Genomic DNA, 27,877 nt, shown 5'->3' with positions numbered 1-27,877 from the left:
GGAGGCTGGAGGGAAGGATGAGCTTGGAAGGCAGGTGGGTAATTTGACGGGGAGAGTCTGGGCCTCCCTTCTGAGCTTGGGTTTATCCTGCAGTCTGTGGGGAGCTCTTCAAGGGCTTTTATTTTTATTTTTTTTAAAGACTTATTTATTTATTTCTCTGCCCTCCACCCCCAACCCCGGTTGTCTGTTCTCTGTGTCTATTTGCTGCGTCTTCTTCCCTGTCCACTTCTGTTGTTGTCAGCGGCACAGGAATCTGTGTCTCTTTTTGTTGCATCATCTTGCTGTGTCAGCTCTCCGTGTGGGCGGTGCCATTCCTGGGCAGGCTGCGCTTTCTTTCGCACTGGGCGGCTCTCCTTACGGGGCGCACTCCTTGCGCGTGGGGCTCTCCTATGCAGGGGACACCCCCGCGTGGCAGGGCACTCCTTGCGTGCATCAGCACTGCGCATGGGCCAGCTCCACACGGGTCAAGGAGGCCCGGGGTTTGAACCGCGGACCTCCCATGTGGTAGACGGACGCCCTGACCACTGGGCCAAGTCCGCCGCCCTTAAATGGCAGGAGGGCATGCTGAGCAGGCTGGCGCCCGCGGGGCACACCCTGCCTGCAGGGTGGAGGAGGGAGGTGGGAACTGGCTACCAAGCGTGAGAGTTTGGGGAGGGGGGCAGAAGGGTACGGCCCCTGCCCCAGAATGCTCTGACACCTCACGTCCATTTGAATGCCCCTTGTCTTGGGGTGGGGGCTGGTAGGTCGGGTCATGCACCCCAATAAACCCATGCTCTTCATCTCAAAGTCGCGACCCAGTGACCGCGACCCCACTGTAAACGGGACCTTTGGCGGGTGTTACTTTTGGTTGAGTCAGGGTGGCTCTTAACCCTATCCCTGGACGCTTTAAAGGGAGAACCCGGGAGTCACAGGGGAGGAGGTGGCCGTGCGACGGAGCCAAGCCGCCGAGCCAAGGGAGCCCAGGGGCCGCTGGCAGCCAGTCCCCGCCCAGCGGAGCTGGAGGCGGCTCCCGCACCTCGGCTTTGGACCTCTGCTAGCCTGGAAACCCGGAGCCAGTACGTCGCTCTTGTTCAGCCCGCCCGTCATGCCAGCTCAGGAGAGCTGAGAGGTGGGGGGCAGTTTCCAGGCCTGTGACCTCCCCCTCACCGGCTCCGTGCCTCCCGTGACCGTGCCCTCCACACTCGGTGTCTACTTTCTCTTCTCTTTTCTGGGAAGATGGAGCTTCCCTTTAGGAGACCTGTTCTCACGAGCACTCCAACCCTTTTTCCTCTCTGCACAGTCTAGTATAAATTTGCAGTCCTGCTGGCTGTACAGTTACATCCTTTTTCACTCAGCCTCAGCATTCTCGTGAGTTGGTACATTTTCCTATCAATCTGATATGTCATTGTTTATCCAATCAATCCCTTGTGGTTGGACATTTAAGCTTTTCTCTAATTTATTTTTACCACTACTTTTTAAAAAGGCTGTAATAACATCTTGTACAGAAAATTTGCCCGCATCTCCGATTGTTTCCTTTGGAGAGATTTTTAGAAGTCGGGATCACTGAATCAAATGTAGGAATTTATTGGCGGCTCCTGGGAAACCAGATCAAATTACTTTCCAAAAGGAGCCGCAAGCCATCTAGGAAAGTGACAGTTTCCACACGCCATTTCCAGCATTGGCAGTGACCATTTTTAAAAGGAGTTTTCACTCATTCGAAGGGCAAGGAAAGGCATCTTGCGGCAGTTTGTATTTGATCCCCGGGGGGCGGAAGCGTGGCCACACGTAGCTGGTGACAGGCCTGTGATTGCCTGCTCAAGCCCTTCAGCCCCTGCTCCGGCTGCTGACGTGGGGAAAGGAAAGTGCTTGGTGCAGGGATTCTAGAAAGGACAGTAAAGCAACCCAGAGGAAAATGTCCCTTTCATCAGGCTCGCGGGGTACAGCAGGGCCCAGGCTCAAGCCCCCCAGGCGCGTGGAGCCAGCCGGTGAGCTCGCCGGCCTATCTCTGCTTCTCATTTTGTGCCAGTGTGTGGGGTCCGGTGCAGGCTGGGGACTCTCCACTTTGGCGGGGACAGCTGGAGGCGTCGAGCAGGCTGGCCATGGCCCAAGCCGCTGAGAGGACCCCGGCTCTCTGGCTGCCGCGCGAAGGTTTGTGGACGTGTCTGACCTTGATTGGGCCACGTCTGTAATCTCCCCATGCCTCAGTTTCCTCTTCTGTCAATTAAGGATAATAATGAATCCACCATTAAAGGACACGATGCATGCAAATGAGGCGGGCCTGATGGGGCCTGACGTGGAGTAAGTTGCCTGGAAAATGTCCTTAGCCCTTCCCCTTTGCTGTCTCCAGATGGGCCCTGCAGTCAGAACATCTGGGCTCCGACTCCAGCTCGGCACCCTCCCAGCCACGGGCCGGTGGCCGACGTCTCTAAGCCTCGGCTTCCTCTCTTGTAAAATGGGAGTGCTGATCGAGCCCTCAGCACCGCACCGGGCTCAAAGGAAGGGCTCAGCAGAAACTGGTCTCGTGAAGGTCTATCGATTTACCGAACCGCTGTTCGATAAAGGATGACTGTGCCACAAGGTCTACTTCGCGCACAGTCTGCGGACCCACAGCCCCTGGGAGCTGGTTCGAGACAGGCCAGGGCCACTGCCAAGTCAGCACCTGCATTTTATGGAGCGCCCCAGGGGGCTCATGCGCAGGGTCAAGTTTGAGAAGCTCAACTGTAATGTAGACTCGCCAGGAGGAGGATCCCCCAGGAAATGAGTCCTTATTACAAATTCCAGATGCCTTCCCAGACCTGGTGTTTCAGAGTCTCCAGGGGCAGGGCCTGGGGAGCTGCATGTTCAACCCAACTCCCCAGGAGAGGCTTTTCACCAGAGCTGTCCAGGAAACAGCCAGCAATGAGCAGAGCTGGCCCTTGCTACGGGTGGCGGCTCGCACCTGAGCTGGTGGGCTTCTCCAGCAGGGGGGCTTAGGAAGGAAGGGGGTGGGCATGCTTTTGACCACTGCAGTCCTGCCGCCTGGGGGCCATTAAAGAGCCTATATTGATGTGGGCTATGGGTGGGGGCTGGTCATCTCTTCATAGATGACCTGAGCTCTCTGTGCCCTGAGCTGTGCATTTGGGACAGTGAGAACTGCAGCCCTGCCCTTGGTAACCACGACAACAACTCCAGGCCTGGAGAAACAGTTTAGCAATGCAAACTCTATAAACTTTAAATATTCAGGGAAATGCAAATCAAATGTGCTAAAAGCTTACCTAGAGTATATGACGTCCATGCTAAGAGCTTACCTAGGAGGTGGAAGATACATGCCAACTCAAGCCTATTGAGCACTGAAACAAAGAACCATTTGGCCCTTCCTCTGTATAAAAGGAACTCAGAAATCTTGTTCCGGGCTCGGATTTTAAAATGAGAAGCTCCAAGCCCAGCCGTTTGTGAATAAATAATTTTTCCTTCCCAAAAATTATTCCAGAGTCCTGGCTTTTCTACGCACAAATAATTAAACCTCTCAGCTTCTCCAACAATATGAGCCAACAGGCGGTGCTGTGCCTACCCATAACGGAATGCGTAACAAGTGCTCAAGAGAGGCGGCTTAAATGGAAGAATAAATGAGCAAAGAATGAATGAATGAACGAATGAACGAATGAACAAATGGAGACAGAACCCTGGAAAAGGTGGGAAACCCTTCAGGATTCCTGCAAAGAGTGTTCTAGCACCTTGGGGCAAGAGCGTCTGTGCAGCAGGAGCAGGCCCTGTATCCCGTGCCTGCATTTTATGCTCGAATTTAGCTGCTGAGCAGGTGAGTGAGGGCCACAGGCCAGGCGCTGCACAGGTAGCGTGCCCCCTGTCTTCTCCTCCAAGCCCTGTGATCCCCAAGCCTACCCTCTCCCAGGCAGGGAATCCTTGTCTCCAGGAGGGCCTCCCACACCACCCTCAGTACTTTCGTAGCATTTATCATATTCTGAAATTCCCTTATTTATTTTTGACCGGCTTGTCTCCTCCCATGAAAATGTGAGCTCCCCAAGATCGGTGCCGGAGGTGGTCTCGGTCTCAGCTGGTCTGCAGCATCCAGCATTGCCCGGGCATACAGTAAGTGCTCAATAAGTGCCTACTGCATAATGAATTGATGCCGCTGGCCCAGAATCACAGCTAATGGGTGTGGGGAGGTGTGGGAAGGGATGGCCAGAAAGCCAGGGCACCTGAGGCAGGGCTGCAGGTGCCCCTGGCCAGGGCCCCAGGTGAGCTTGTGAGTGAGCGTCACAGGTAGGCCATGTACTGGCCCGTGAGCAGGTGCTGTGGCCATCCCAAGGCATGGAGGAACTTACTTCCGATGACACAGAGGATGAGGGCACCTGCCAGACTGGCCGCTCCTCTGTCTTGCTCTGTTTGGGACTCTACCCAGTTTAGGTTTAAGTTAACTTGGAAACAATAGAAAACTATGTCTAAGTCTGGACAAACCCTTTGGTTTCACAAGTCTGTTAGAAATTAATTTTCAAAGAAAGGTAACACCGTGTCTCTCATGCCCTGTGTTAAAGATTTTATTTTATTTTTATTTTTTTAAAGATTTATTTATTTTTATTTATTTAATTCCCCTCCCCTCCCCCGGTTGTCTGTTTTCTGTGTCTTTTTGCTGCGTCTTGTTTCTTTGTCCGCTTCTGTTGTCGTCAGCGGCACAGGAAGTGTGGGCGGCGCCATTCCTGGGCAGGCTGCTCCCTCCTTCGCGCTGGGCGGCTCTCCTTACGGGGCGCACTCCTTGCGCGTGGGGCTCCCCTACGCGGGGGACACCCCTGTGTGGCACAGCACTCCTTGCGCACATCAGCACTGCGCATGGGCCAGCTGCACACGGGTCAAGGAGGCCCGGGGCTTGAACCGCGGGCCTCCCATGTGGTAGACGGATGCCCTAACCACTGGGCCAAAGTCCGTTTCCCTAAAGATTTTATTTAACTCAGCATCAGGGAGGAAACTAGGCAGGTGTTAAAACCAAGTTCAAAAAGGAATCTAAAGGGAAGTGGATTTGGCTCAACTGATAGAGCTACCATAACGGAAGTCCGGGGTTCAAAGCCAGGGCCTTCTGCCCCATGTGGTAAACTGGTCCATGTGCAGTGCTGATGCGCGCAAGGCGTCCTGTGCCACACAGGGGTGTCCCCCGCATAGGGGAGCCCCACACGCAAGGAGTGCACCCTGCAACGAGAGCCACCCTGTGCGAATAAAGCGCAACCTGCCCAGGAGTTGCACTGCACACATGGAGAGCTGACGCAGCAAGATGACAACAAAAAGAGACACAGATTCCTGGTGCTGCTGACAAGAATGCAGGTGGACACAGAGGAACACACAGCAAATAGATACAGAGAGCAGACAACGGGGCGGGGGGGTGGGTGTATGTAAGGGGAGAGCAATACATAAAAACTTTTTAAAAATCTTTAAAAAAAAAAGGGAATCTGAAGACATAAGTTTAGATCAGGATATAAGTTTATAAGTTTAGATCAGGAATATAAGTTTAGATCAGGAATATTGCAATTAATATGAAAAGGGTTCAAAACTGGTGTTTTCCTGGCAGAGAGGTGGAGGGGGTGGGAGAGAGAAGCCAGGGAAACCTCTGCTGCAGGGAACAGAATTTGCAGGTCCCGAGACAAGAACCAGTTTGCACTGCTGTGGGTTACCTGCGGCTGGCAGAGTTGTAAAATGCCCAAAGACAAGGACAAGCTAGACTCAGCTCATCTGGGGGACACGCTGTTGGTGGACAAGGCCGGGCTGCCCTCCGAGGCACACATGGCCCCTGGGAGGAGCAGAGGGAGGGAGACGAGGGACGGGTCTGACGATGCCTTCCAACAGGTGGCCTTGGCGGGCGCTCTCTCCAGCTGCCGCTTGACTCAGACTTTGGCAGGCTCCATTCGAAGCCTCCTGTGGGTGGAAACCTGTGCACCCCAAGGCTCGGGGTGGCCAGGACGCAGCTCCTGCCCGAGCAGCTCGCCAGCTCGTAACTGGCTGCTCAGAATGATTGATCTGCGGCTCCTTTTGACTCATCTCGCCCCCTCCCCACCCCCCCGCCCCCGCATAAAGGTTATTATTGGAGGTAAAAATAACAACCATACTTCCCATGCCGCTGAGGACCACAGAAGCGGACAAAGAAACAAGACGCAGCAAAAAGACACAGAAAACAGACAACCAGGGGAGGGGAGGGGAATTAAATTTAAAAAATTAAAAAATAAATCTTTAAAAAAAAAAAATAACAACCATAACCACAATTTATTGCAGTGTCAGACGCTTGACATGCCTTTCGTTTCATAGATTTGGGTCCTGCTGCTTTCTGAACGATTTTAAGTCTGTTTCCCTAAGTGCATACAATACAAGAGAATATAAGAGTTTAAAATAATTGGATGAGGAAAGGAGGAAAGAAGGAAAGCAAGAGGAAGAAGTTTAGATTTATTTATCTTAGCCGTAAGGAGACAGAAGCCCCTTCCGGAGCAGCGAACAGCGTCAGGGCCATCCTCTAGACAAGAAAACAGGCTCCCAGGCAGCAGCTAAAGGGGGCGGCTCAGCCTGCGAGGAGGAGCTGGGGTTTCAGGCCGCGGGCACTCCCGGTGACCCCGCCCGAATCACCACTGTGCTTTTGCCTTATGGATGTTGAGCCATACAGGGATACTGCTTTGAAGTCTCTTTAATTTTGTCTCCTGCCTTTCTGAGTGTATGGCCTTCCTCCCCGGTGATCAAAAACAGCCACCTGCTTGGGTGGGGGGGACGATTGGGACTGTGACGGAGGAAAGCTCAGAGAAGGCTCAAGGCACCCTTTGGATTCCTGCAGCAGAAGAGAGTGTTTCAGCACGACCAGACTGGAAAGCCGGGGTTTGGTTGAAGAGGAGTTTCCAAATCCCTCTCTGTCGATCTTTAGCACGTCAAGGACTGGGCCCTGTGGACAGAGCTGGCCAGCTCCAGAGTGTAGATCTGGAAAGTTCTGTCTTGGGATATGGATGTGGCTCAACTGATAGAGCATCCGCCTACCATATGGGGTTTGATCCCCAGGGCCTCCTGGCCCGTGTGATGAGCTGGCCCATGCACAGAGCTGCTACGGGCAAGGAGAGCCGCGCCACGTGAAAAAAGCACAGCCCGCCCAGGAGTGGCACCGCCCAGGAGTGGCACCGCACACGCGGAGAGCTGGTGCAGCAAGATGACACAACAAAAAAGAGATGCAGTTTCCTGGGGCCACTGAGGGTGCAAGCGGACACAGAAGAACACAAAACGAGTGGACACAGAGAGCAGACAACAGTGGGGGGGAGGGAAGGGCAGGGGGAAGGGGAAAGAAATAAAATAAATCTTAAAAAAAAAATTTCCATCCTGAAGGTAGAGGGAAGAGAAGGCGGGTGAACAGCGGAGCCATCAGACAGAGGTGCTGGGGCCCCCTCCCTGGCCAGGCTGTGGGGGCTCAGCTCTGCTGATCGCAGAGACCATCCACTGCCTGCAGGGGCCTCTTCACACCTGGGGCCCAGCCACAGCCCCTGGGCCACTCGGCAAGGGCAGACCCACGGAGGATGGAGCTGGCCCTGCCCCGGCCGTGAGGCTGCTGAGACCAGAGCCCGGGGCCTGCCGGGGGCCCACTGGAGCTGGGTGGGCAGATGCACGGTGCAGGGCTTCTAGGGTGGAGGGGTACCGCGGCAGGCTCCACGGCCTGCAGGGATCGGGGGGCCGGCTGCAGCGACGCCAGCCGGGAAGCTTCCCCGGGCTCGGGGCAAGCTGAGAAACTCAGCGGTGAGCAGGGGCAGCAGGGGGCGGCAGGGGACCCCGATTCCCCCCCACTCCACCCAGTGTGGAGCAGCTGTGTGACCCCATTACACGAGTCCAAGTGCGGGAGAAAGCAGAGGGGCACGGTTTGCGCTCTCCCCAGCTGGAAATTGGATTAGCCATTCTGTTTCTTTTTCTGGACTTCCTTTCCTCAGGAAGAATCGTTGCAGACAAAATTAAGGAATTACCAGGATCTGAATTCAATTTTGCGACCTTGACACATTTCATCTGAGTCCTTCCAGCACGTGATGAACCCTTGCTTGTATTTTTACTGGTCATTTTAATAACAACAAGAAGGAAATGAGTTCTTTGACTTGGACCCTCCGTCCACTCAGCAGATCTCTTGGGAGTGCCTGGGACGGGCCAGACCCTGCTCGGGGCTGGGGGGAGGACAGCACTGAGCCCCAGGGGTGGGCGTTCTCCCTGCACTCGCCCCTAGAGACCAGGGCCCAGGGCCAGCACGCCTGGGCATCCGCCTCACGCCAGCCGTCTGGGGTGGGCACTGCTCTATCAGCCCCACTTACAGAGGAGGAAACCGAGGCCAGGCAGGAGGAGGGGGGGCTGCTCTCCACCCAGGTGCTGGTCAACCCGCGCCGAACCACCAGGCAGGACCAGGGGACCCGGACTCCTTGGTGGCGCCGCCCCCAAGGCTGCTGGGAGAGCAGCCCTGAAGCCGCAAGAAGCAGGGCGGAGGGGGCTGCTTCTGCCCTGGCCCTGCCTCGGGGGGGGGGGGGGGGGGGCCGGGGAGGTGGGGAGGGTCTCGACTGCCATCCTCTAGGTGCCCTATGGGCGGGCCCCTCGGAGGCGAGGCCCGAAACGACCCGCGCCTCGGGCGGCGCAAGCGGCAGCTCCCGGGACTCCTCCGCGCACCTCCGGGCTGTTCACCCGCGTTTGGGACAGAGCAGACTCTCGGTAAGGCGGAAGGACTAAGACTACCTGGGAAGACAGAATGCACCCTCAACTATTAGGTGCGGGGGGCGGGGGGGGGGGAGGTTCAAGCGGGCCCGGATGCGTGAGTGAGCACTGCGATCCTGCACCTGCCCAGACTGCCCTCACCTGCCCCGATTGCCCACACCTGTCCTGGCGCTGGTCCGACTACCCGCACCTGCCCAACTGCCCGCACCTGCCCCGACTATTCGCACCTGCCCGACTGCCCACACTTGCCTTGGCGCTGGCCCGACTGCCCACACCGGCCCCCACTGCCTGCACCTGTCCTGACTGCCCGCACCTGCCCTGGAGCTGGCATAACTGCCCGCACCTGCCCTGACTGCCCGCACCTGCCCTGACTATTCGCACCTGCCCGGACTGCCCGCACTTGCCTTGGCGCTGGCCCGACTGCCCACACCTGCCCCGACTGCCCGCACCTGTCCCGACTGCCCGCACCTGCCCTGACTGCCCGCACCTGCCCCGACTACCTGCACCTGCCCCGACTGCCCGCACCTGCCCTGGAGCTGGCACGACTGCCCGCACCTGCCCTGACTGCCCGCACCTGCCCCGACTACCTGCACCTGCCCCGACTGCCCGCACCTGCCCTGGAGCTGGCACGACTGCCCGCACCTGTCCTGAGCCGACCCAGGTCCAGCTAGCGCCGGGAGTGCGGCACCGCCACGTGGCGGCTGCGGGGATAGCCAGGCCGGGAAGCCCAGGAAAGGGGCCTTGCAGGCCTCGAGAGCGCCACTGCGCTGCGTTGGCCCTGCGCAAACACCCCGGAGCTGAAGGGAAGAGTGAGGGGACCATGGCTGGGGGTGATGGGTGTTGTCGACACACATTTACTTTTTGCCAAGGAAAGGTGTGGATGTTAACTTGCTATGTGAAAGAGCAAAGTACAAAACAGTAGGTACTATACCAGCCAGTTGAAAGAAATCAAAGTGCCTAAATTTACTTGGACCTGAATGCCAAGGAAAACGTCTGTAAGGCAGTAAACCAAGATGTGCTGTGCCACCTGATGGGGTGGCTGGAAGGATTTGGAGCTAATGCAGGCAAAACACAGAACCTGGCACAGAGCCAGCCCCAGGCAGGGGCCGCGGGGGCTGCTGCTGGGAATAGTGCTAGCGTCAAATTGGTCATCATCATCTCCAGGTGATGATACTCTTTATTTTTAAACTCATCTGTATTTCCTTGATTTTTTTTCACTATTGTCCATGGATTATACTTGAGTAATTTAAGGGGGAAAAAGGTTAAAGGAGGGGGGGAGAGGGTGATGAGCCCTCCTCAGGGACAAGTTACACGTTTCGTGCCTCTTGTAGTTGTAGGTTGATGGCTGAACGTATGCTCAGCAACCTGGCAGGTGAGACCTGCCTTCCATTCTGGACTGGGCCTCCTCCAGGCAGCGACTCTGTCCCCAAATTACCCTGAGACCTTGGGGCCCAACTCTGCCTCTTCCCATAGCACAAGTTGCTTGACCTCTGTAAATGGGGGTGATGAGATGTACCTCACAGGGTGGTTACCAAGTTTAAATGAGCAGGTGCTTCTCAAGTATCTGTCTGACACAGGATAAACACAATGTGTCTTTTTATTCCTTTTCAATAGACTGTATTTGTTCCAATTATACTAAGACTTTTAATTGTGCACGATGCAGCTCTGCTGTGCAATCACCGCACATCTCAGAGCATCTCTAAAATGAGAGAATTAGAGTAGACCAGACTAATTGCCAGAAAAAGACTTTCCTTGCACTACCCACCTCACAGTCATCTGGGTAACATCCTAAAATGCAGATTCTGAGGCCTCTCCTGAATCAAAAATTTCCAGGATCTGCATTTTAAACAAGCTTCCAGTGAGCTCACAAACAGAACCAGAATGTGACTGGTTCTAGAAGCATCCAAGGTCCCTTCTGGCTCAGACATCTAAGATTCTGGGATTCTTTTGACAGTTTGCCCAATCTCTTCACCTCTGCACCTCATTTTTATAACTAATGAAGTTCTTGGCCCTGGCAGGTTCTAGAGGAAGCTGGTTACGGTTCACTGTTCCAGCGTCTTGGAGCAATGCAACTGAAAACACCTCATTCCATAGTCAGGACATCGAAGACGAGACAGGGGAGGGGACTTGTCCCACAGTCGGCAAGCGAGGGAGCTGAGAACACAATCCCGACTCGGATCCGTGGCGTGTGTGTGTGAGTGTGCACAGGCGCTCTGATCCTTGCTTGTGCTACATGCACAACACAAAGTCAAGGCCTGGCCCCTGCCAGATAATTTGTGTTCAAGTATACATTCATGCACATCCAAGCCTTTTCACCAGTTCTGAGTCTTTATTTAGGGTGAGGCTTTGGGCAAGGTGATAAAACAGGAAATAGGACTTAAAAGACCTTTGGTTTTCATTTTTTCCCCTAAAGTTTTACAGCATTCTTCACGAACCAATTCTTGTCCCCATCAAATAGATTATTCAAGGATATTTCCCTCACTCTAGGCTAGCTGCTTTCTTGGAGTCTCCAGCAAACCCAGCACCTGACATGCAGAGTGACTTTGTAAATGTTTCTTGACAGAATTAGGATGATTCCTAAGGTTAGACAGAGCAACCAGAAGAATGGAATTGCCATTTAATGAGATGGGCAAGAGCAGAGCAGACAGTTGGGAGATTGGGAGCTTAGTTTTGAGAATTTCTAGTTTGAGATGTCTATTCAACGTTCAGATGAAGATGTTGTGTAGGCAGTTGGGTATATGGTTCTACAGTTCGGGGAGGAAGCCCAAGACTGAGTATTATCTTAGGAGTCGTGGGCAAATGGATGGCACTGAAGTCACTGGGCATGGTGAGATCACCAAGGGAGTGAACGAACGGGGAAGAAGAGCAAGGCCTGTGCTTTGGGGCACCCCAACACCTAAAGGTGGGTTGATGAAGAGGGCAAAAGGAGTCTTAGACCAAGCAGCCTGTGAGCTGGGGGGAAACCCAGAGGGAGTGGAGACCCAGGGGTGCCAGTTCTTGTTCCAAGAGGGAGGACCAACTTTCCCCTGAGTGTCAAACACTGCCTAAGGTCAACCAAGACTGGATTTAGCAATGGGGCGGTCATCAGTGACCTGGATAAACAGTGCTCATTGGCGTAATGGGGACCAAACTCTGATTGGCCAGGGTTCAAGAGAGCAAGGAAAATGAAAGGATCAAACAGGAGGTCCAATATTTTGACTAAAAGGTGTTTTCAAAGCATTGCCTTGACAATTATCTACCAAGCATCTGTTAAGAACCAGGCTCTGTTCTGGACCCTGGGGACACGGCAGTGAAGAGAGACAAAAATCCCTACTGTCCTGGAGCTCACATCCAGTGGGGAGAGAAAAAAGAGTGTATGGCGGACAACGCTCAATCTGGGAGAGGCTGCAGTTTTGGATGGGGATGCCGAGCCTGTGGGCACACCAGCAGGTAGGCTGGTGGCAGGGTGGGCAACTTGCTTCTTTGTTCAGTGAAACAGGAAGCCTGAGTTTAGAGGGAGGATGGGTAGGGAGGTGCTAGTGGGTCGAGCAGAAAATGTTTTGAGAGTCTGGGGCAGCACAGAGGCTAGAGAAACTAGGACAGGGGTGCAGCACTCAGGGCTCCCTTGAAACCAGAGAATGGTTCTCTCCAGGCAGCCTGGCTCCGCCCCCTGTGAGGAGGACGGGAAGGCAGAGTTGGATTTAGCTCGGGCTGGAGGTTTACCAGGTTAAGTTTGCTAAAGAGCTGGAGAATGTGCCACAGCCTGATGGAGCCTGGGCTTTACGCCGGGCAAGGTGGGAGGGAATCCCAGGGGTGTGTGGGGCCGTGGGAGATGGATGCATCACTGGGCTGTTGGTCCCAGGAGGGCGGGAGAGGTTTTTGGGGCCCCACACGCAGGGAGGAGCTGGAAAGAGGCAGTGGGAGACGTGGAAGATGAGGGAGGAAGGTGGGTGTGCTTGCTCCCAGGCACAGCTGTGGAAGGAGCCCCAGGTCTCACTCCTCATTAGCTACATGTCCTCCGGTCTGTAAAATGGGGGAAACGAGGAATTAATGGAATCTGCCTGATTTCAAAGCAGATACTGTCCTCTACAACCACGCTGCTCTTCACCTACTGACCAGCTTCCCCAACGGGTCTATTAAATTTCTGAGAAGTTGGGGGGGTGGGGTAGTGCTTTCAAACATCTAAGCCCTTTGTACAAGCAGTTCTGGCAAATATTATGTTGTTTTACTAAAAGTGCCCTGTGGGCAACATTTTCCCATAGGTTCTTACCTTGATGGTCTAGCAACAGCGCTACCACCGGAACAGGTTCTCTGCTGTTGGCTGGGCAGGTGAGAGCAGGAAATACTTGCCCAGGAAGCCCAGGCAGGCGCCAGGCCGCGGGCCAGGTTTAAATGTATGACTGGCTCCTGGAAGTCTTGTGAAATGCCAAAGGCTATTTCTCTCAAATTACAGAAAACCCAGAGAGGATTCCGAGAGGGAGAGCAGCTTGCCCGTGACCTAACAAGGAAGTGGCAGGCTGCTTCCGAAGCCCACTGCCTGCAGATGGCAGAATAATTGAAACCCCACTGCTCTTTTTATATCACTGTGGCCTCTAGATTAATAAAAACGCTGGAGAAAACAGTTTATATAGGAAGGCAAGTCTCATTTATTCAAATTAAATTATGAGTTTCATATACAAATAAAACCTTTGTGCAAATATTTATAAGTACAAAATGCTACAAATTTCAATTTTGTAAAAAAAGTAAAAATAATATATTTTTTTATATATATATACTTTTTCTTTTCGCATGACCAAAATGTACAGCAGGTGACACAGCATGCACTAGCATGCTAGTTAACGTGAGAACTTCTCAAGTCTTTGGCTTCTGTGATTTAAGCCCTTAGCTTCTGGGCCAGCCTTTCTTCCCAAACCCTGAGCTCAAGACACTTCAAACTTTCAGCCACCAGGAGGGAAATGATCAAAATATTCTTTGGCTGGTTAGAAGGGACCAGTCCTGTGGAAAGTGGTTTGCTCCTGTTGCCCTGACACCAGTCTGCCAAGCTTAGAAGACGACGCTGTGGTCAGCCCGTCACTGATCCAACTCGTTCTCATTCTGCAGCGTCTTCATCGCCAGGCCCCAGAGGGTCATGCTGGAAAAAAACTGCCCTTCTGAGTTCCGGTAAGCTGTGGAGGGGGCCCGGCTGCCCAGGGGCTCACCGCAATGATTGTCCAGAGCCGCAAGGGACGAGCGGATCATGGACATGCCGTCGGCGGGCAGCGGCTCGTCTGGGCCCGAGGGCTCCATGCCCGAGTACGTGTAGGCCTGGTGCGGTGCCGGCTGCATCGGGGGCTTGGCCGGTCTCCCGGGCTCCAAGCCCAGTTCCTCCTGGTCACCGGCTCCTGGAGGGGGCCCCGGGGGCCGTAACTTACAACAGGCGCCTACAGGGCGGCTCTCAAATCCTGCCACAGGGTTTTCCACCGTTGGGCCTGGGAGTTTAACAGGCACTGGCATCAAAGTCACAGACATGTCTTGGGAAAAAGAATCTGAACTCTGAGGTTTCGCCAGGTCTGAGGTCTCGACAGCGTGGCTGAAGTCCTCCAGGGCGTCCTGGCTCTCATCGTCCGCTTTGCAGTGCATCTTTTTGTGCCGCCGGAGCACAGCGGAGCGGGTGAAGCACTTGTTACAGATCTCACACGTGTACGGCTTCTCCCCAGTATGTGTGCGGACGTGCCTGCGGAGGTCCCCAGACCCCCCAAAACATTTTCCTGGAAAAAGAAAAATTGGATGTTTTTAGAAGTGGATGTAATGAAGATTCCCCTCTTCCCCCTTCAAAAACTGCAAATGAATCTGCGTTACGGAGAGAGGGACTGAATCACGACTGGCATCCCGCTCCCTCTGGAAACTTCCGTTCTTTGGGGCGGTACCTCCCTGCCGTAGAGGCAGTCCCTGCTGCAGAGCCACCTCAGGTTTCAGAATCTGGGCAAGCCTTCTAGTGACGCTCCCTGTCTCACTGCACAGGAGCGCTGCCTGGCGACGGCCTGGGTGCCTGCTCCTTCCAGGGTCTGGGACTGGGAAACATGAGGTCTCCTTGTTAGACTCATTCCAATCTACACTCAAAAGCATCTCCATATTTGGCTTTTAACGTGATTTTATGCATATGTCCTGAGTCTATTTCCTTTGTCTGTATAGAGGTAAGGGATCTAGTTCCATGATTAAAATAGGTAAGAAGATGAGAAAAGAAAAATCAGCCAACAGCCTAGTATATTTCCAAGAGACTACCTGAGAACAAACCACACCATTAATGTGGGTATATATTTAGAAGTTCTCACTTATCGATATGTCACTATCGTTGAATTCTCAGCTAGCCAGCCCTAGTCAAGCAACAGGAGAACTATTAAAAACTATCTTGAAACCATCAAATTAGTTGTCAAAGTCCATGCATTACATTGTGGACACTTTTTTCCCCATATAAAATGTACTAAAACAATAAACTATAACTTTGTCTCTGTTTAGTGACTTTTTTGTTTTGCTCACTAGGTAAGGGTCTGTTTTCTTTAGTTAATTTTATAGTAAAAGCAGTTTTACATTTTGCTATATTGTCTTTATGGCATATATTTATTAAGCTGTGTGATATTTTATCATTGGACGTGATAAACCATTCCTCTACTGTTGGACATTCGGCTGCTTCCAACTGTTCGCTACTATATATGATGCCTGATGGACCTCTCTGGGCATAGGGCTTTTATCTTTCTTTTCATTGTTTCCTTAAGATACATTCTCAGTGGTGGAACTACTGGGCAAAGGATGACGACCATGTTTAGGGTCTTTCATCTCCACACATTTTTGTCAGAGAAGAGTTCCTTCCTTCCAGTTGTCTCGAGGAGCTTATTTTGTTCTACACATTCATTTTGACAAGCATTTGTTAGACTTTGGCTTTCTAGGTCAAAGAAGCAAATTATGGAGTGGGTAAAGATCACATGAAGAAGCTGATACAGTGAAAGCCCAAGAGGCAGCCAGCAAAGGCTTGCAGCCAGACCTACACGCCACAGGCAGGAGAGGCTGGGACTGACTGTTCTCTGGAAAATGGTCCCAGAGAAAAGGCCTGCAGAGCTGGACAACTGGGGCTGCCCCTGCTGAACAGGCACCCCTGTGAGACCGCTGGGCTCTTCTGCAACCACCCATTTAAAACAGGAATGACAGCTAAGGCCCAGCGACCATCAGGGGTCCTGGGGAAAGCCTCCGAAAAGAAAGGTGCCAAGGCAAACCAAGGAAGACAAAAGCCAGAGATGCACACAGAGACTAGAGGAAAGCACAAAAACAAACCACACCTTCAGAGAAACAAAGGGAAGTCCTGCCTCCATGAAGGAGAAAACAGGATGCTATAAAACAAATATTCAGAGAAGAAAACAGTCTTGGAAATTAAAATTATTTATTATATTGGAAGGTTAGAAGATATACTTGAGAAAACCTCTTCGAAAGTAAAACAGGAAATAAAAATAAATTAAATTAAATTAAAAAAACCCAAAAGGTAAGAAAAGATAAAATAAAACATAAAAACAAAAAAGAAAAAAGAAAAAGAAAACACAAAAGAATAAAAAATAAATTTTAAAGAAGTAAACAAAAAGAAAAAAACAAACAAAAAGTAACAGGAAGCTAAAGCAAGAGAAAAGAGGAGAAAAAGTTTAGAGGACCAACCCAGGGAGGTCCCCATCTCGACTGAAAAGTGACCCCCACAAGTTCACCTAACACATCTCTAGGGAAAGCCACCAAAGGGCCAGGCAGTGCCCTGGGCTCTGGGGCACAGCAGGGAACTGGAGACCAAAGCCCTGCCCTCCGGGATGAGGCACATCACATCCTGATGAGGAAACAGAATTAAAATGTTAAAGATGGTGACAAGTCTCTTCTAAGAGAAGAAACAAGTAGGAAGGGAGACAGGAAGGGGAGAGGTCGGGGGGAGCCTGGGATGACCTCACTGAGCAGCCAAGGAAAGGAAGGAATCGCAGGCCACCTTCTCTGCAACAGCGTCTCTGCAAGAGTCGCTTCTACATGACCAGGGCCACTGTTACGAGGACAGGGCACAGTCCTTTGTATCTTACAGGAGATAAAGCATCGAGGGAGCTCAAAAAATGAAGGAAAGAACAGACTCATGCCATTTCGTTCCTCCAAACAATCCCTAAAACTTTTACAAATGAGGAAGCTGAGAGCCAGATGCAGGTAACTTGTCCAAGTTTACGGAGGTAGGTCAAGGCTAAGCCAGTTTGACTCCAGCAATTCTGAAATCAATGTTTTTTCTACTATACCACTTTATCTTTTAAAAATGTGAAGGTCTGGGGAGCAGATGTAGCTCAGTGGTCGAGCACCTGCTTCCCAGGTACGAGGCTGCAGGTTCAATCCCCGATACCTTCTTAAAAAAAAAGTGAAGGTCTGCACTGGCTGTGGAAGCAAAGTCATATATGACACATTCTATACTCTGGTTATCTGGAAGATTCATTCACAGGCCATTTAAAACTACAAAAATATGGTGGGATTATAAAAGTGACATACAAAGCTGTAGGCTAGTTCTACACAAGAACTTAGTGATACTCAGCTATTTTGGAATAACCTGAAGGAAAAACTTCCAAAAAGCACTTGACTAGATTTGGCTGAATTTATTCCTTAAGATGAGCGATCCGAGCAGGAACCCGCAAAGCAAGAAAAGTAAATCTGATTGCAGAGGGTTCAACTTTAGTGTCTTATATTAATTTTTAACTAGGAAGAGCTGACTGTGCCAGCCTCACAAATGACCCAACAATATCTCAGGTAGCCTGCCACGTGGGGGCAATGGCCTGGGTAAACAGGTGGGTGAGCCACATCAAATGCCAACTTGTTGTCATTACAGAAAAGCATCAGAAGAGGAAGGAAGCAGGCCTGAGAAGTACCCGAGGAGGGAAGAAGCGGTGTGCCCTAAGCAGCTACTCAGGGTCTGCACACAGCAGGTGCAAAGGAGAAGGGGGCAAGGTCACAGCTGGGAAGAGGAAGAGGTCAGACCCCAACCAGGTCTAACGGGCGCCATCATCTAGGTGAACGTACTATATCAGGCCACCTGTAAAAGGAGTAGGAATGGGGAAACTGAGGCGGGCAGAAAAGGAAGAAACTGGGAAGAAAAGTCAAAAGTCAGAGCAGGCGGGATGAGGACCAGCAACTCCTGAAAACAGGCGGTCAGCTCGTGCAGCCCGAAGCTCAGCAGATCCAAACAGGGAGCAGCAGGGGCCTGATGGAGAAAGCAGGTCCTTCCACTGAGACCCCCAGATTCCACAGCTATCAGGTGGCAAGCTGAGTCCCTCCCAGGCAGTGACTGAAAACCAGCTATCCAACTCGTAAGCCCCTTACCCACAATCAGGGTGGGCATCAAGGTCAAGGGCGAACATCTGAGGAAGGACTTTGTGGAGAGAGCTTTGATGTGCCCTCCCTCCTGTGGAGAGGGAGCAATGGGACGGTGTCTCCCTTACACCCTGAGTGGAGAGAGGAGCTTGGCTTGATGCACCTCCTGTCATTAGGTGGGCACAACGGGTCAGCGCCTGCCTCCTGCCTGGTGAATGCAGCAGGCGAGAGAGCTGCCAGCTGCACGGGAGGCACAGAGAGGAGGGCTGGCTCTGCGCCAGTGTGGGCTTGTGCACCACCAGAGCAAAGAACAGAGGTGTCTCCATGGAGTAGGGGAAGGTCACGCTGGTCAGCAAGTCAGCCTGGAGCCATTTAAAACCCAGCCTAAGAGGACAGCCTAGAGGGGCAATGAGATCCCCCTCAGAGAAAGTCTCCTTGGAATAAGCTGCTACAAAACAGGGGTACATGTGCCAGCTGGGCCCTGAGCCTCAGCAGAGTTGCAACTCTGATTCTCCAGTTCGTTGGACTTGCCCCGGCCAGCTAACAGGGAGGTGAGGATGGTCAACCACCACACCAGGGAATCAAGAGTGCCTACAGCTGCCAAGCAGGAGAATCGCATTCAGCATCCATGTGGAATCTAAGCCCCCTCTCGATATAGAGGTGGAGTGGACATCACCATCCCAGGGTCCACAGGATGGAGGAATAAAATATGGACTAGAGTGGACATACTGATATTCTACTATAAAACCATTGTGACTAGTAATAGAAGAAATTGTAGCATTGATATGGAGAAAGTGGCAACAGTAGTTGCTGGGGGCAGGGAGAGGGAAGAAGATTGATGTGGGGACATTTTCGGGACTTGGAGTTGTCCTAAATGATACTGCAGGGTCAGATGCTGGACATTATATATCCTGCCATAAGCCATTGAATATACTGGGGGAGAGTGTGAACTACAGGGTAAACTATTATCCGTGTGTTGCAGCAGTGCTCCAAAATGTGTTCACTGAGTGCGATGAGTGGGGGAGGTTGTTGGTGTGGGAGGAGTGAGGTGGATGGGGGGTTGGGAGGTATACGAGAACCTCTTATGTTTTTTAATGTAACATTTTTTGTGATGTATATATCTTCAAAAAAATAATTCACAAAAATGATAGGAAAGGGGGGTGGGGAGTAGGTTATATGGGAATCTCTTATGTTTTTTAATGTAACATTCTGTGTGATCTATTAACTTTAATTAAAAAAATGTGTAAAAAAAAAAACCCAAAAATACTGAGGGCTAGAGAGAAGAGCCAGTGGGAGGAAAATGTGGTCTGTACCTTGGAAAGTGCAGTTAAGTGCTGGGGGGAAGGGAGAGAAAGGCTGTCTTTTGAAGGACATGAATTGCCCAAGAAAGAGAATACCTTTTAACACTGCAAGCCATCTTAAAACTGCATTTCTTGGGAAGCAGATGTGGCTCAAGCAACTGAGCTCTCGCCTACCACATAGGAGGTCCAGGGTTTGGTTCCCAGTGCCTCCTAAAGAAGAGCTAGACAGAGAGCTTATGCGATGAGTTGACACAAGATGACACGAGACACAAGGAGGAAAACAATAAGAGACATAACAAAGAAAGGAGCAGAGGTTTCTCAAGCAATTAGGCACCTCCCTCCCACACAGGAGGTTCTGGGTTCAGTTCCCGGTAATTCCTAAAAGGAAGACAAACATACAACAGACACAGCAAACACAAACAATGAGGGGGTAGGCAGAAATAAATAAATAAATCTTTTTAAAAAATCAAAAAAACAAAAATCCTGCACTTCTTGGGAGTGGATGTGGCTCAAGGGGTTGAGCTCCCACCTTCCACAAGGGTGGTCCTGGGTTTGGGAAGTGCCTCCTGAAGAAAAAAACAAACCAAAAAACCTACACTTCTCTATGTATCCAAGAAAGAAAAAGGAAATCATCCGTTGACACAAAAAGTTGTACACAAAGTTTACACAGCATTATTCATCATAGCTCCAAAGTGGAAACAACCTAAATGTCCACCTATAAGTGAAGGGAGAAACAAAACATGGTCAAGCCACACAAAAGAGTACTATCCAGCCATACAAAGGAATGAAGCTCTGATACATACTACGACATGGGTGACCCTCGAAAATGTAAAGCTAAGTGAAAGAGGCCAGTTACAGAGGCCACATATTGTATGATTCCTTTTGTATGAAATGTCCAGGAGAGAGAAATCTATAGACAGAAAGTAGATCAGTGGTTGCCAAGGGCAGGGGCTGGGTAGGAATGACAGTGACTGCTAACAGGTGTGGAGTTTCTTTTGGGAACAATGAGATGACCTAAAATTAGATTGTGATGAAGGCTGTACAAATCTGTGAATATATGAAAAAATCAGAGAACTGCTTGCTTTACATTGAGTAAATTTTATGGCATAGAAACGATTTCAATGAAGTTGTTTAAAAAAATTGCACTGTCATGTAAGAACATTCTAGCTCCCTTTAGGCTCTCCACATCTTCCCAGCTGACCTTGCCAGGGTCAGAAACCAGAATCAGTGAGATGGGGCAGAGGGAGGAAGGTTCCACTTCACATCCTCAGCTACAGGGAGGGAAGAGGCAACTGTAAATCAAGTTCACAGTTGTAATAATCACTGGGGAATGACACTTTAGTGATGTGAGACCTTGTTTGTGATTTAAAGGGATGAGCAGTCATAGAATTGCCTAAATTTTTCTAAGAGGGGAGACAAAACCAAAGCTGCCTTCTGGGTACGTCCCAGGAGTCCTACCCTACTCAAGAACCAATCACCACGAGGCACTCTGAAAACTGCCCCCTCTCCAGGCTTCCCGCAGCTGGACTCCAAGCAAAAAAATTTCCCAATTTGTTTTAATCAGGCAATCAAGAATATCTTTACTCATTTATTCACCCCATGATTCAACTGGCATTAGTAAGTACCTGCCACACGTGCGCACGCACACACTTCGGTCCTTCAGAGACATCCTGGTCCTACCACTCTGGGATCATGGGCAAGCGGTCACCTCCATGCAGTGAGGTGCCCTGGGTCCAGGGCTGCTGGATTTCTGCTGTCCTTTCTTGGTGACTTCACTGATGCTGTAGCAGAGCATCACATGCCCCCAGAAATGTTCTCTGCTTTCTAAGTAAATGCTGGCACTCTGTCCTGCCTCTCGACCCTGCCTTGATGCTCACGTGCATCCCCTGCTCGGTCAGGCCACTGTGCTGTGGCACATGCTGCAGGCCCTCCCACAGCCGCCCAGGCCTTCCCACCTGGACCGTCAGCACCTGACAGCCAGGACTGGCTCCTGAGCATCTGCCACGGTTCCTGACCCCTCTGGTACATGAACATATGACCGAGTGAGACAGGAATGTTTTCTGAGGCGGTGGCTATGGCTCCCAAAGGACTTCTCTGGGACGTGGAATCAGTGAGTGACAGAATGCCCTTCCCCTCCACGAGAAACCAGCAGGCCGCCTGGCCTGAGAAGAGCAGACTCACCGCAGGCAGAGCAGCTGTAGGGCCGCTCGCCCGTGTGCCGGATCCGGTGCTTGACCAACTTCCTCTGCATGTTGAAGGACTTCCCGCACTCGTCGCAGGTGAAGACTTTGTCAGCCGTGTGTGTCTTTTTGTGCTCCTTCAAATTACTGAAGTTACTAAACCCTAGGGAGACAAAACAGGTGTTACACCGAAGGACAGAGAACACTTTAATGATTAATCATCAAGGAAAAAAGCCAACGTCCCCACTCTACCTCGACCACAGACATCACACAAGTGCGGTTTCTCCCCAGAATGGATGATGATGTGACGCTGGACGTCGCCGGAGGCTGCAAACCTGCCACGTGAATGAGAATGCAAGTTAGAGCCTTTCCCCACTCCTGGGAATGTTTCTAACTGCAAGGCCCTAAGGGAGGGATGGACTGCACACTTCAGAATGTACGCAGAAGTGGCCTCGTTTCCGATAAAATGTGCATTTAAAAAAATCTTTACTTCTTTTAAAGGGAAATTTTAAAAATTTGCATTTTGTTTTAAAATTTTTTTCCCTACCTGGTTTCATTAATCTTTCTTCCTCAATTTTTTTTTTAAAGATTTATTTATTTCTCTCCCTTTCTCCCCGCTGCCCCAGTTGTCTGTTCTGTGTCTATTTGCTGCGTCTTCTTTGTCCACTTCTGTTGTTGTCAGCGGCACGGGAATCTGTTTTTCTTTTTGTTGCGTCATCTTGCTGTGTCAGCTCTCCGTGTGTGTAGCACCATTCCTGGGCAGGCTGCACTTTCTTTCGCGCTGGGTGGCTCTCCTTAAGGGGCACACTCCTTGCACGTGGAGCTCCCCTACGCGGGGGACACCACTGCGTGGCACGGCACTCCTTGCGCGCATCAGCACTGCACATGGGCTAGCTCTACACGGGTCAAGGAAGCCCGGGGTTTGAACCTTGGACCTCCCATGTGGTAGGCGGATGCCCTAACCACTGGGCCAAGTCTGCTTCCCTCCTTAATGTTATGTGGCATGAGACCACATACTATATAGGATAACCCCATGACCTTAGGAGTTACTAATTAAAAAAAAAAAAAGAGTCTGAACCCTGTAGCTCATCAGTTGAGAGTAGAGCGAGGACCTTCGCCCGCGCAGCCCCGCTGGGGTGGCAGGGACCTCCAAGAGAGCACACCAGTTGTGGAGTCCAGTCCCTGGAGAGCAGCCACAAAGGGGCCCTGAGCCTGAGTAAGGTATGGTCACAGCATGCCCACCCCAGATCCTTCCACCACAAGGGGAAGTGCAAGGATGAGCTCCAAAGCGCCAGGAATCAAGACTGAAGCCTCTTTGAGAGAATCCTCCCCTTCCTTACCTCGGATATCCCTCGAGAATGAGCTCTTTCTCCTACTCTTTATTGGAGTCACAAAAGGTAACTGATACAGAGACCGAAAATTAATAAACTAAGGGAACCAAATGAAAGAGAGAAGGCAGCACTTATCCAGCAGCTACCAGAGGCCAGGTGATTTGCTAGATGTTTCTGACAAACACCATCCCTTAATCCTCTCCTCAGCACTATAAGGTAAGCATTTTATTCCCACTTTTTAGATGGGGAAACTGAGTTCAAAGATGGTCATGAACTTGACTTAGGTCAATCCAGGCCTTCATATCAAAGATTCTGAATCTTTGCTTTCTTTCCATTCCACCACCCTTGGTAAAAGAATAATACATGTTAGGTTTGGGGAAAGATGCTACATATATGCAAGATTTTAAATGCACTGCTACTTTTAAATGGGGTTCAGAAGGCTCACATTTAAAACACTGTGTGAATAATACACTGGGGGTTAAAAGGGAAGTGACGGCACCTGAGCAACAGCAGGTTTATGCTGCCAGGCACACGAAATGAGCAGCGTCTAGCTCCTGGGTCCTGGACCTGACTTTCAGGGGCTGGGCAGCTGAGCCAGAAAGGGAGCCTGGATAGTTGTGCAACCTTCACAGCAGTCTGCAACCATCTGCCAAAAATCCCTTTTCCTGGAAGAGAATCAAGAGCTGCTTCCTTGTCTGGAGAATACAGAGTTATGTGACTGATAATACTCTTGGCTGATGCTTGTTGTCCTGACACAACCATTAGATGACAGAGTATACAGACCCCCCAATAGAGAACCCATGTGATGGGAAGTAGGGTCAAGGTCGCAGGCCTGTGTGCAGCCAGGAGGGGACGCTCTTTCATTCATTCCACACTGCACAGAGGACTCTAACTGCATTCCATCTCAGATGCAAGACTGTCTGTCGCCAAGTCAATTCTCATTTCCCATGCAGACATCCTCCTTGGCCACCACGGCTGAGCTCCATCTTTCCTGCAGCTCTCAAAGCCCTTGATGAGAACATGGCTATGATGCTCTTGACCCTCAACTCTCTTGAAGGGCATTTAGGCTGCATGTCTCCTCTCTTCTACCAATCAGTAACCTCCTTGGGGACGTTTATCTACTTCAATAGACATTTTTAGAACGAAGGAAAATTCCAGTAAACAATAATTTGTTTCCTGTAAAATTCCATTTCCTTCTAATATTCCTATCCTAGACTTTCTTTATTTTAAGCGACATTTCTTTTTCTTATTCGCATATGTACCACTTATGTAAGACCAGGGGATATGAATATACCTGTGAGTGGTAGAGTAAGCCCATACATGGCAGGTATGCAGGCCACAGCTTCAGAAACCTCAGATTCCAAAGATACTCTGACTGCAAGTTGTTTCTTACATATAAGAATAAGCCTAATACTGACCTCTTTCCACAGATTTCACAGATGAATGGCTTTTCCCCAGAGTGTCGACGTAAGTGAGTCTGCAGGTTGCCTGCCTGCAAAAAAGGAAAATAAAAACACACCAATAATAAAAGTTTGATTTTTGAAAGGTTTTATAAACTCAAAAGGAAATCTAACAGATCTCTTCAGATTCCTGGGCAACTTCTAAACAAAGCCTACACTTCACAACTTGAGAGGAGCCACATGCCAGCAAAACAAGGACCTGCCAAATGCTAACAATGGGCAGTAGCAGCTACCCAGCCATCTGCCTAACAAGGGATGGGTTTAGGCTCAGTACTCCTGAGGAAAAGCGGCCCAGGGGAGCCCCCTGCCGGTATCCCTTTTCAGGCATTGTTTTGCATGTGTGTTTGTAGTGTGCTTCCCTCTTAAATGGGTCTTGTAGCAGTACAGAGTATGCCTTGGGGGTCACTAAACCTGTATTTTAAATATCTTCTGGTGTATTTTATTTCTTACAATTTTAAAGTGCACCATCTATATGCAAACATATTTTAAAAAATAAAAAGGTGAAACCTGCCCATGGCTGTTTCAATATTCATCATTTTTGTCTGAACAATATGCTTTCATAAGACATTTCTAGAAAGTGTCTCCTCTGGCAGTCTGGTCAGTGCTGCTTGACAGGCTCATCATCTGACCACTGTGCACAAATGCGAAGCAGGAGCAACACAGTAGTCATTCAGTTCCAGAGTCTTTTCTATTTAATCTAGCAGGGCTTTATAAAGAACTTATTAATATTCAAATGAAGATCATAAAATATGATTTCATGTACTAATCAATAGGAAGTCAATATTAAATTGCCTGAAGTACAGTGAAATTAAAGCTGTAAAGGCCTCAGATATTAAAAAGCTACTTGCTAATGTTTCAAATTAGGATTTAGACACAAAATCTTCTACTGCTGTAATTTAAATTAACAGTCTCAACTTGTCAGTTCTCCCATTTAATGTGTTACAGAGCCCTCTTGCCATGAAACCCTGAAATGAACTAATGCCACCCAAGGGTAAGAGTGTGCAGGCACAGAGAATAAAATAAAATGCAAAGAGAGTTTAAGACTATCGCTTTGAAGATGGATCTGAAGTCCCCTGTGCACTGAAATTTATAAGAACTAAAAAATGTTCCCCTGACATCGCTATGATAGTGAAGTATCTGTGGATTTTATATGCTTATAACATGGAAGATTAATTATATCAGAAGCTGAAAAACCCTGAGCTATATTATATCATAGCTAAGAATCTAATAAATATGGCTTAGAAAATACTCAAATTTATTTTAGATAACCAAAGAGAAAGAATTTAGCAAACCTTTGGGAAATAGTGAGCTTTTTGCAGAACTGACTACTAATAACAATAATAAAACAAGTAATAACAATAGCAATAAGTTTGTGGAAATTCTACTTTGTGCTATGCAACCCAAGGGTCCATCAACAGATGAATGTATTAACAAAATGTGGTACACATACACCATGGAATCATTTCGCCATATGAAAGAATAAAGTTCTGAAGCATGCTGCAACATGGAAGAACCTTGAAAACATGCTTATTGCAATAAGCAAGACACACAGGGTGCATGGTGTCACAGGAGATGTCTAGAAAAAGTAAACTTGCAGAGACAGGGCAAAGTAGGGAGAAGGTGTATATTTTAAACAAGAAAACGTATAGAGACCACCAATTACACACACACATTTTTTTTTTTAATTTTAAAATTTTTAAAATTTTTAAAAATTAAAAAAAATGTTCTTTTAGGGAAGTAGATGTGGCTCAAGCGATTGAACTCTCGCCTACCACATGGGAGGTCCCGGGTTCAGCTCCCGGTGCCTCCTGGAGAGGATGCGTAAAACAGAGAGCTGGCATGATGGGCAGGCATAGTGAGCTGACACAAGATGATGTAATAAAGACACAAAGACAGACAAACAAAGCAGGGAGCTGAGGTGGCTCAAGCGATTGAGTGCCTCTGTCTCACATGGGAGGTCCCAGGTTCAGTTCCCAGTGCCTCCTAAAGAGAAGATGAGCAGACACAGAAAGCACACAACAAATGGACACAGAGAGCAGACAGTGAGTGTAAGCAAGATGGGGAAATAAATCTTTAAAAAAAAAGTTCCTTTATTTAGTAAGTGGAAATGCAGAATTAAAATAATTATCTTTCTCCCAGATAAAGGAACATATCTGAGAAATAATATAAAAGTAGATTCAATAAAAATATTGGAATGATTCAGAGAAAAAAATCCAGTAATATATTCAGATAATTTATACCAAATTAGATATCAATGGGGGAGATTATTTGAACTTTAGTCTGGTGTCATTTTTGATAAACTTTTGATATACTCCAGTACAAATTATATCCTTAGTATATAAACCACATTTTCTACAGCTGAGTCCACGAGAACTCTAGTGCATGGCAATAATAATAGCTATCTTTTATTAAGCGTTTACCAGGCATGAAGCACTTTGTTCAGAGGTCACAAACATCATTTGCAAGTATTACCTCACAACATCCTTATAAAGTAGTAATATTCGGATTTTACAGAGAGGCAAACAGAAGTTTTGTGAGCTAAGTAATCAGCCCAAGTCATTCAGTTGGGATCTAATCCTGTACATCAGTATCTGTATGCCTACTTGAAAGTTTAAGCTGTTAAACCTATGTTAATGTGTATTAGCTGTAAAGGCATTTCAATCATAAGTAAACATCACTTTACTAAATTAAGATGGAGCTGGGGAAGCAGATGTGGCTCAAAAAATTGGGCTCCCATCTACCATATGGGAGGTCCAGGGTTCGATGCCCAGGGCCTCCTGGTGAAGGCATGCTGGCCTGTGTGGCGAGCTGGCCTGCGTGGAGTGGTGGCCTGTGAGGAGTACTGCCTCATGCAGGAGTGCTGGCCCGCGTAGACGTGCTGGTCCAGCAAGGTCACACAACAAAAAGACACACAGAGGAGAGAGAATAAGAGACACAGCAGATCAGGGAGCTGAGGTGGCACAAGAGAATGATCACCTCTCCCCCACTCCGGAAGGTTCCAGGATTGGTTCCTGGAGCTGCCTAACGAGACTATAAGCAGACACAGAAGAGCACACAGCTAATGGACACAGAGAGTAGACAATGGAGGGAGGAGGAGAAATAAATACATAAATAAAAATCTTTAAAAAAAGATGGAGCTGTTAGTAATTTGAATAGAAAAAATTCTGTTGTAGAAAACACATAACAGTGAGGTCTTGAATAAATTTTATAATAAACTGCTTCTGATAATTTACTTGAACACAGAATTTAAGCATGACCAAACCCAACATATATTCCCTTGTTTAACAGCAGCTGAGTGTCCCAGCTACATAAAAAATTGCCAGTGGATCATAAAACTTTGGAAATGCAAGGGATCTTAGATTTTAGAGTATTCCAATTAAGGAGTTCTAAGATTTTAAGATTTCACTAAGTAGTAAAAGTAAAAAGAAAAATATCTAGGGATTAACAGAGAGGGGCCATCTAAACAATGATGATCATTATACCACTAAAAGGACATTTTAACCAAGAGTGGAAAACATCATCTTACAGCCAAAAAACTTAAAACTCAGGAGCTCATTAAGATATCTTATTTTTTTCATTTTCACCATGGACTGCATGAAACTTTGTCACGTGCCAAC

General features: G+C 49.3%; 1 protein-coding gene across 2 annotated transcripts in view; it reads right to left on the bottom strand.

Annotated features, from left to right (window-relative positions):
- Positions 1-13,268: 13,268 nt before the first annotated feature.
- ZBTB49 (zinc finger and BTB domain containing 49) overlaps positions 13,269-27,877 on the bottom strand; it is a 29,628-nt gene continuing 15,019 nt past the window's right edge. For both annotated transcript variants that reach the window (XM_058301132.2, XM_058301138.2), the window contains 4 exons: positions 24,219-24,292; positions 21,722-21,804; positions 21,471-21,632; positions 13,269-14,393 (listed from right to left, as the gene is read on the bottom strand). In XM_058301132.2, coding sequence (XP_058157115.1) covers positions 13,717-14,393; positions 21,471-21,632; positions 21,722-21,804; positions 24,219-24,292 — 996 coding nt within the window. In that variant the 3' untranslated portion in view covers positions 13,269-13,716. The remainder of the gene's footprint in view (positions 14,394-21,470; positions 21,633-21,721; positions 21,805-24,218; positions 24,293-27,877) is intronic.

The sequence above is a fragment of the Dasypus novemcinctus genome, chromosome 1 (assembly GCF_030445035.2).
Source record: "Dasypus novemcinctus isolate mDasNov1 chromosome 1, mDasNov1.1.hap2, whole genome shotgun sequence".
Taxonomy (NCBI): domain Eukaryota; kingdom Metazoa; phylum Chordata; class Mammalia; order Cingulata; family Dasypodidae; genus Dasypus; species Dasypus novemcinctus.
The sequence above is the reverse complement of the archived record's forward strand: the minus strand, read 5'-3'. Positions and strand labels throughout refer to the sequence as shown.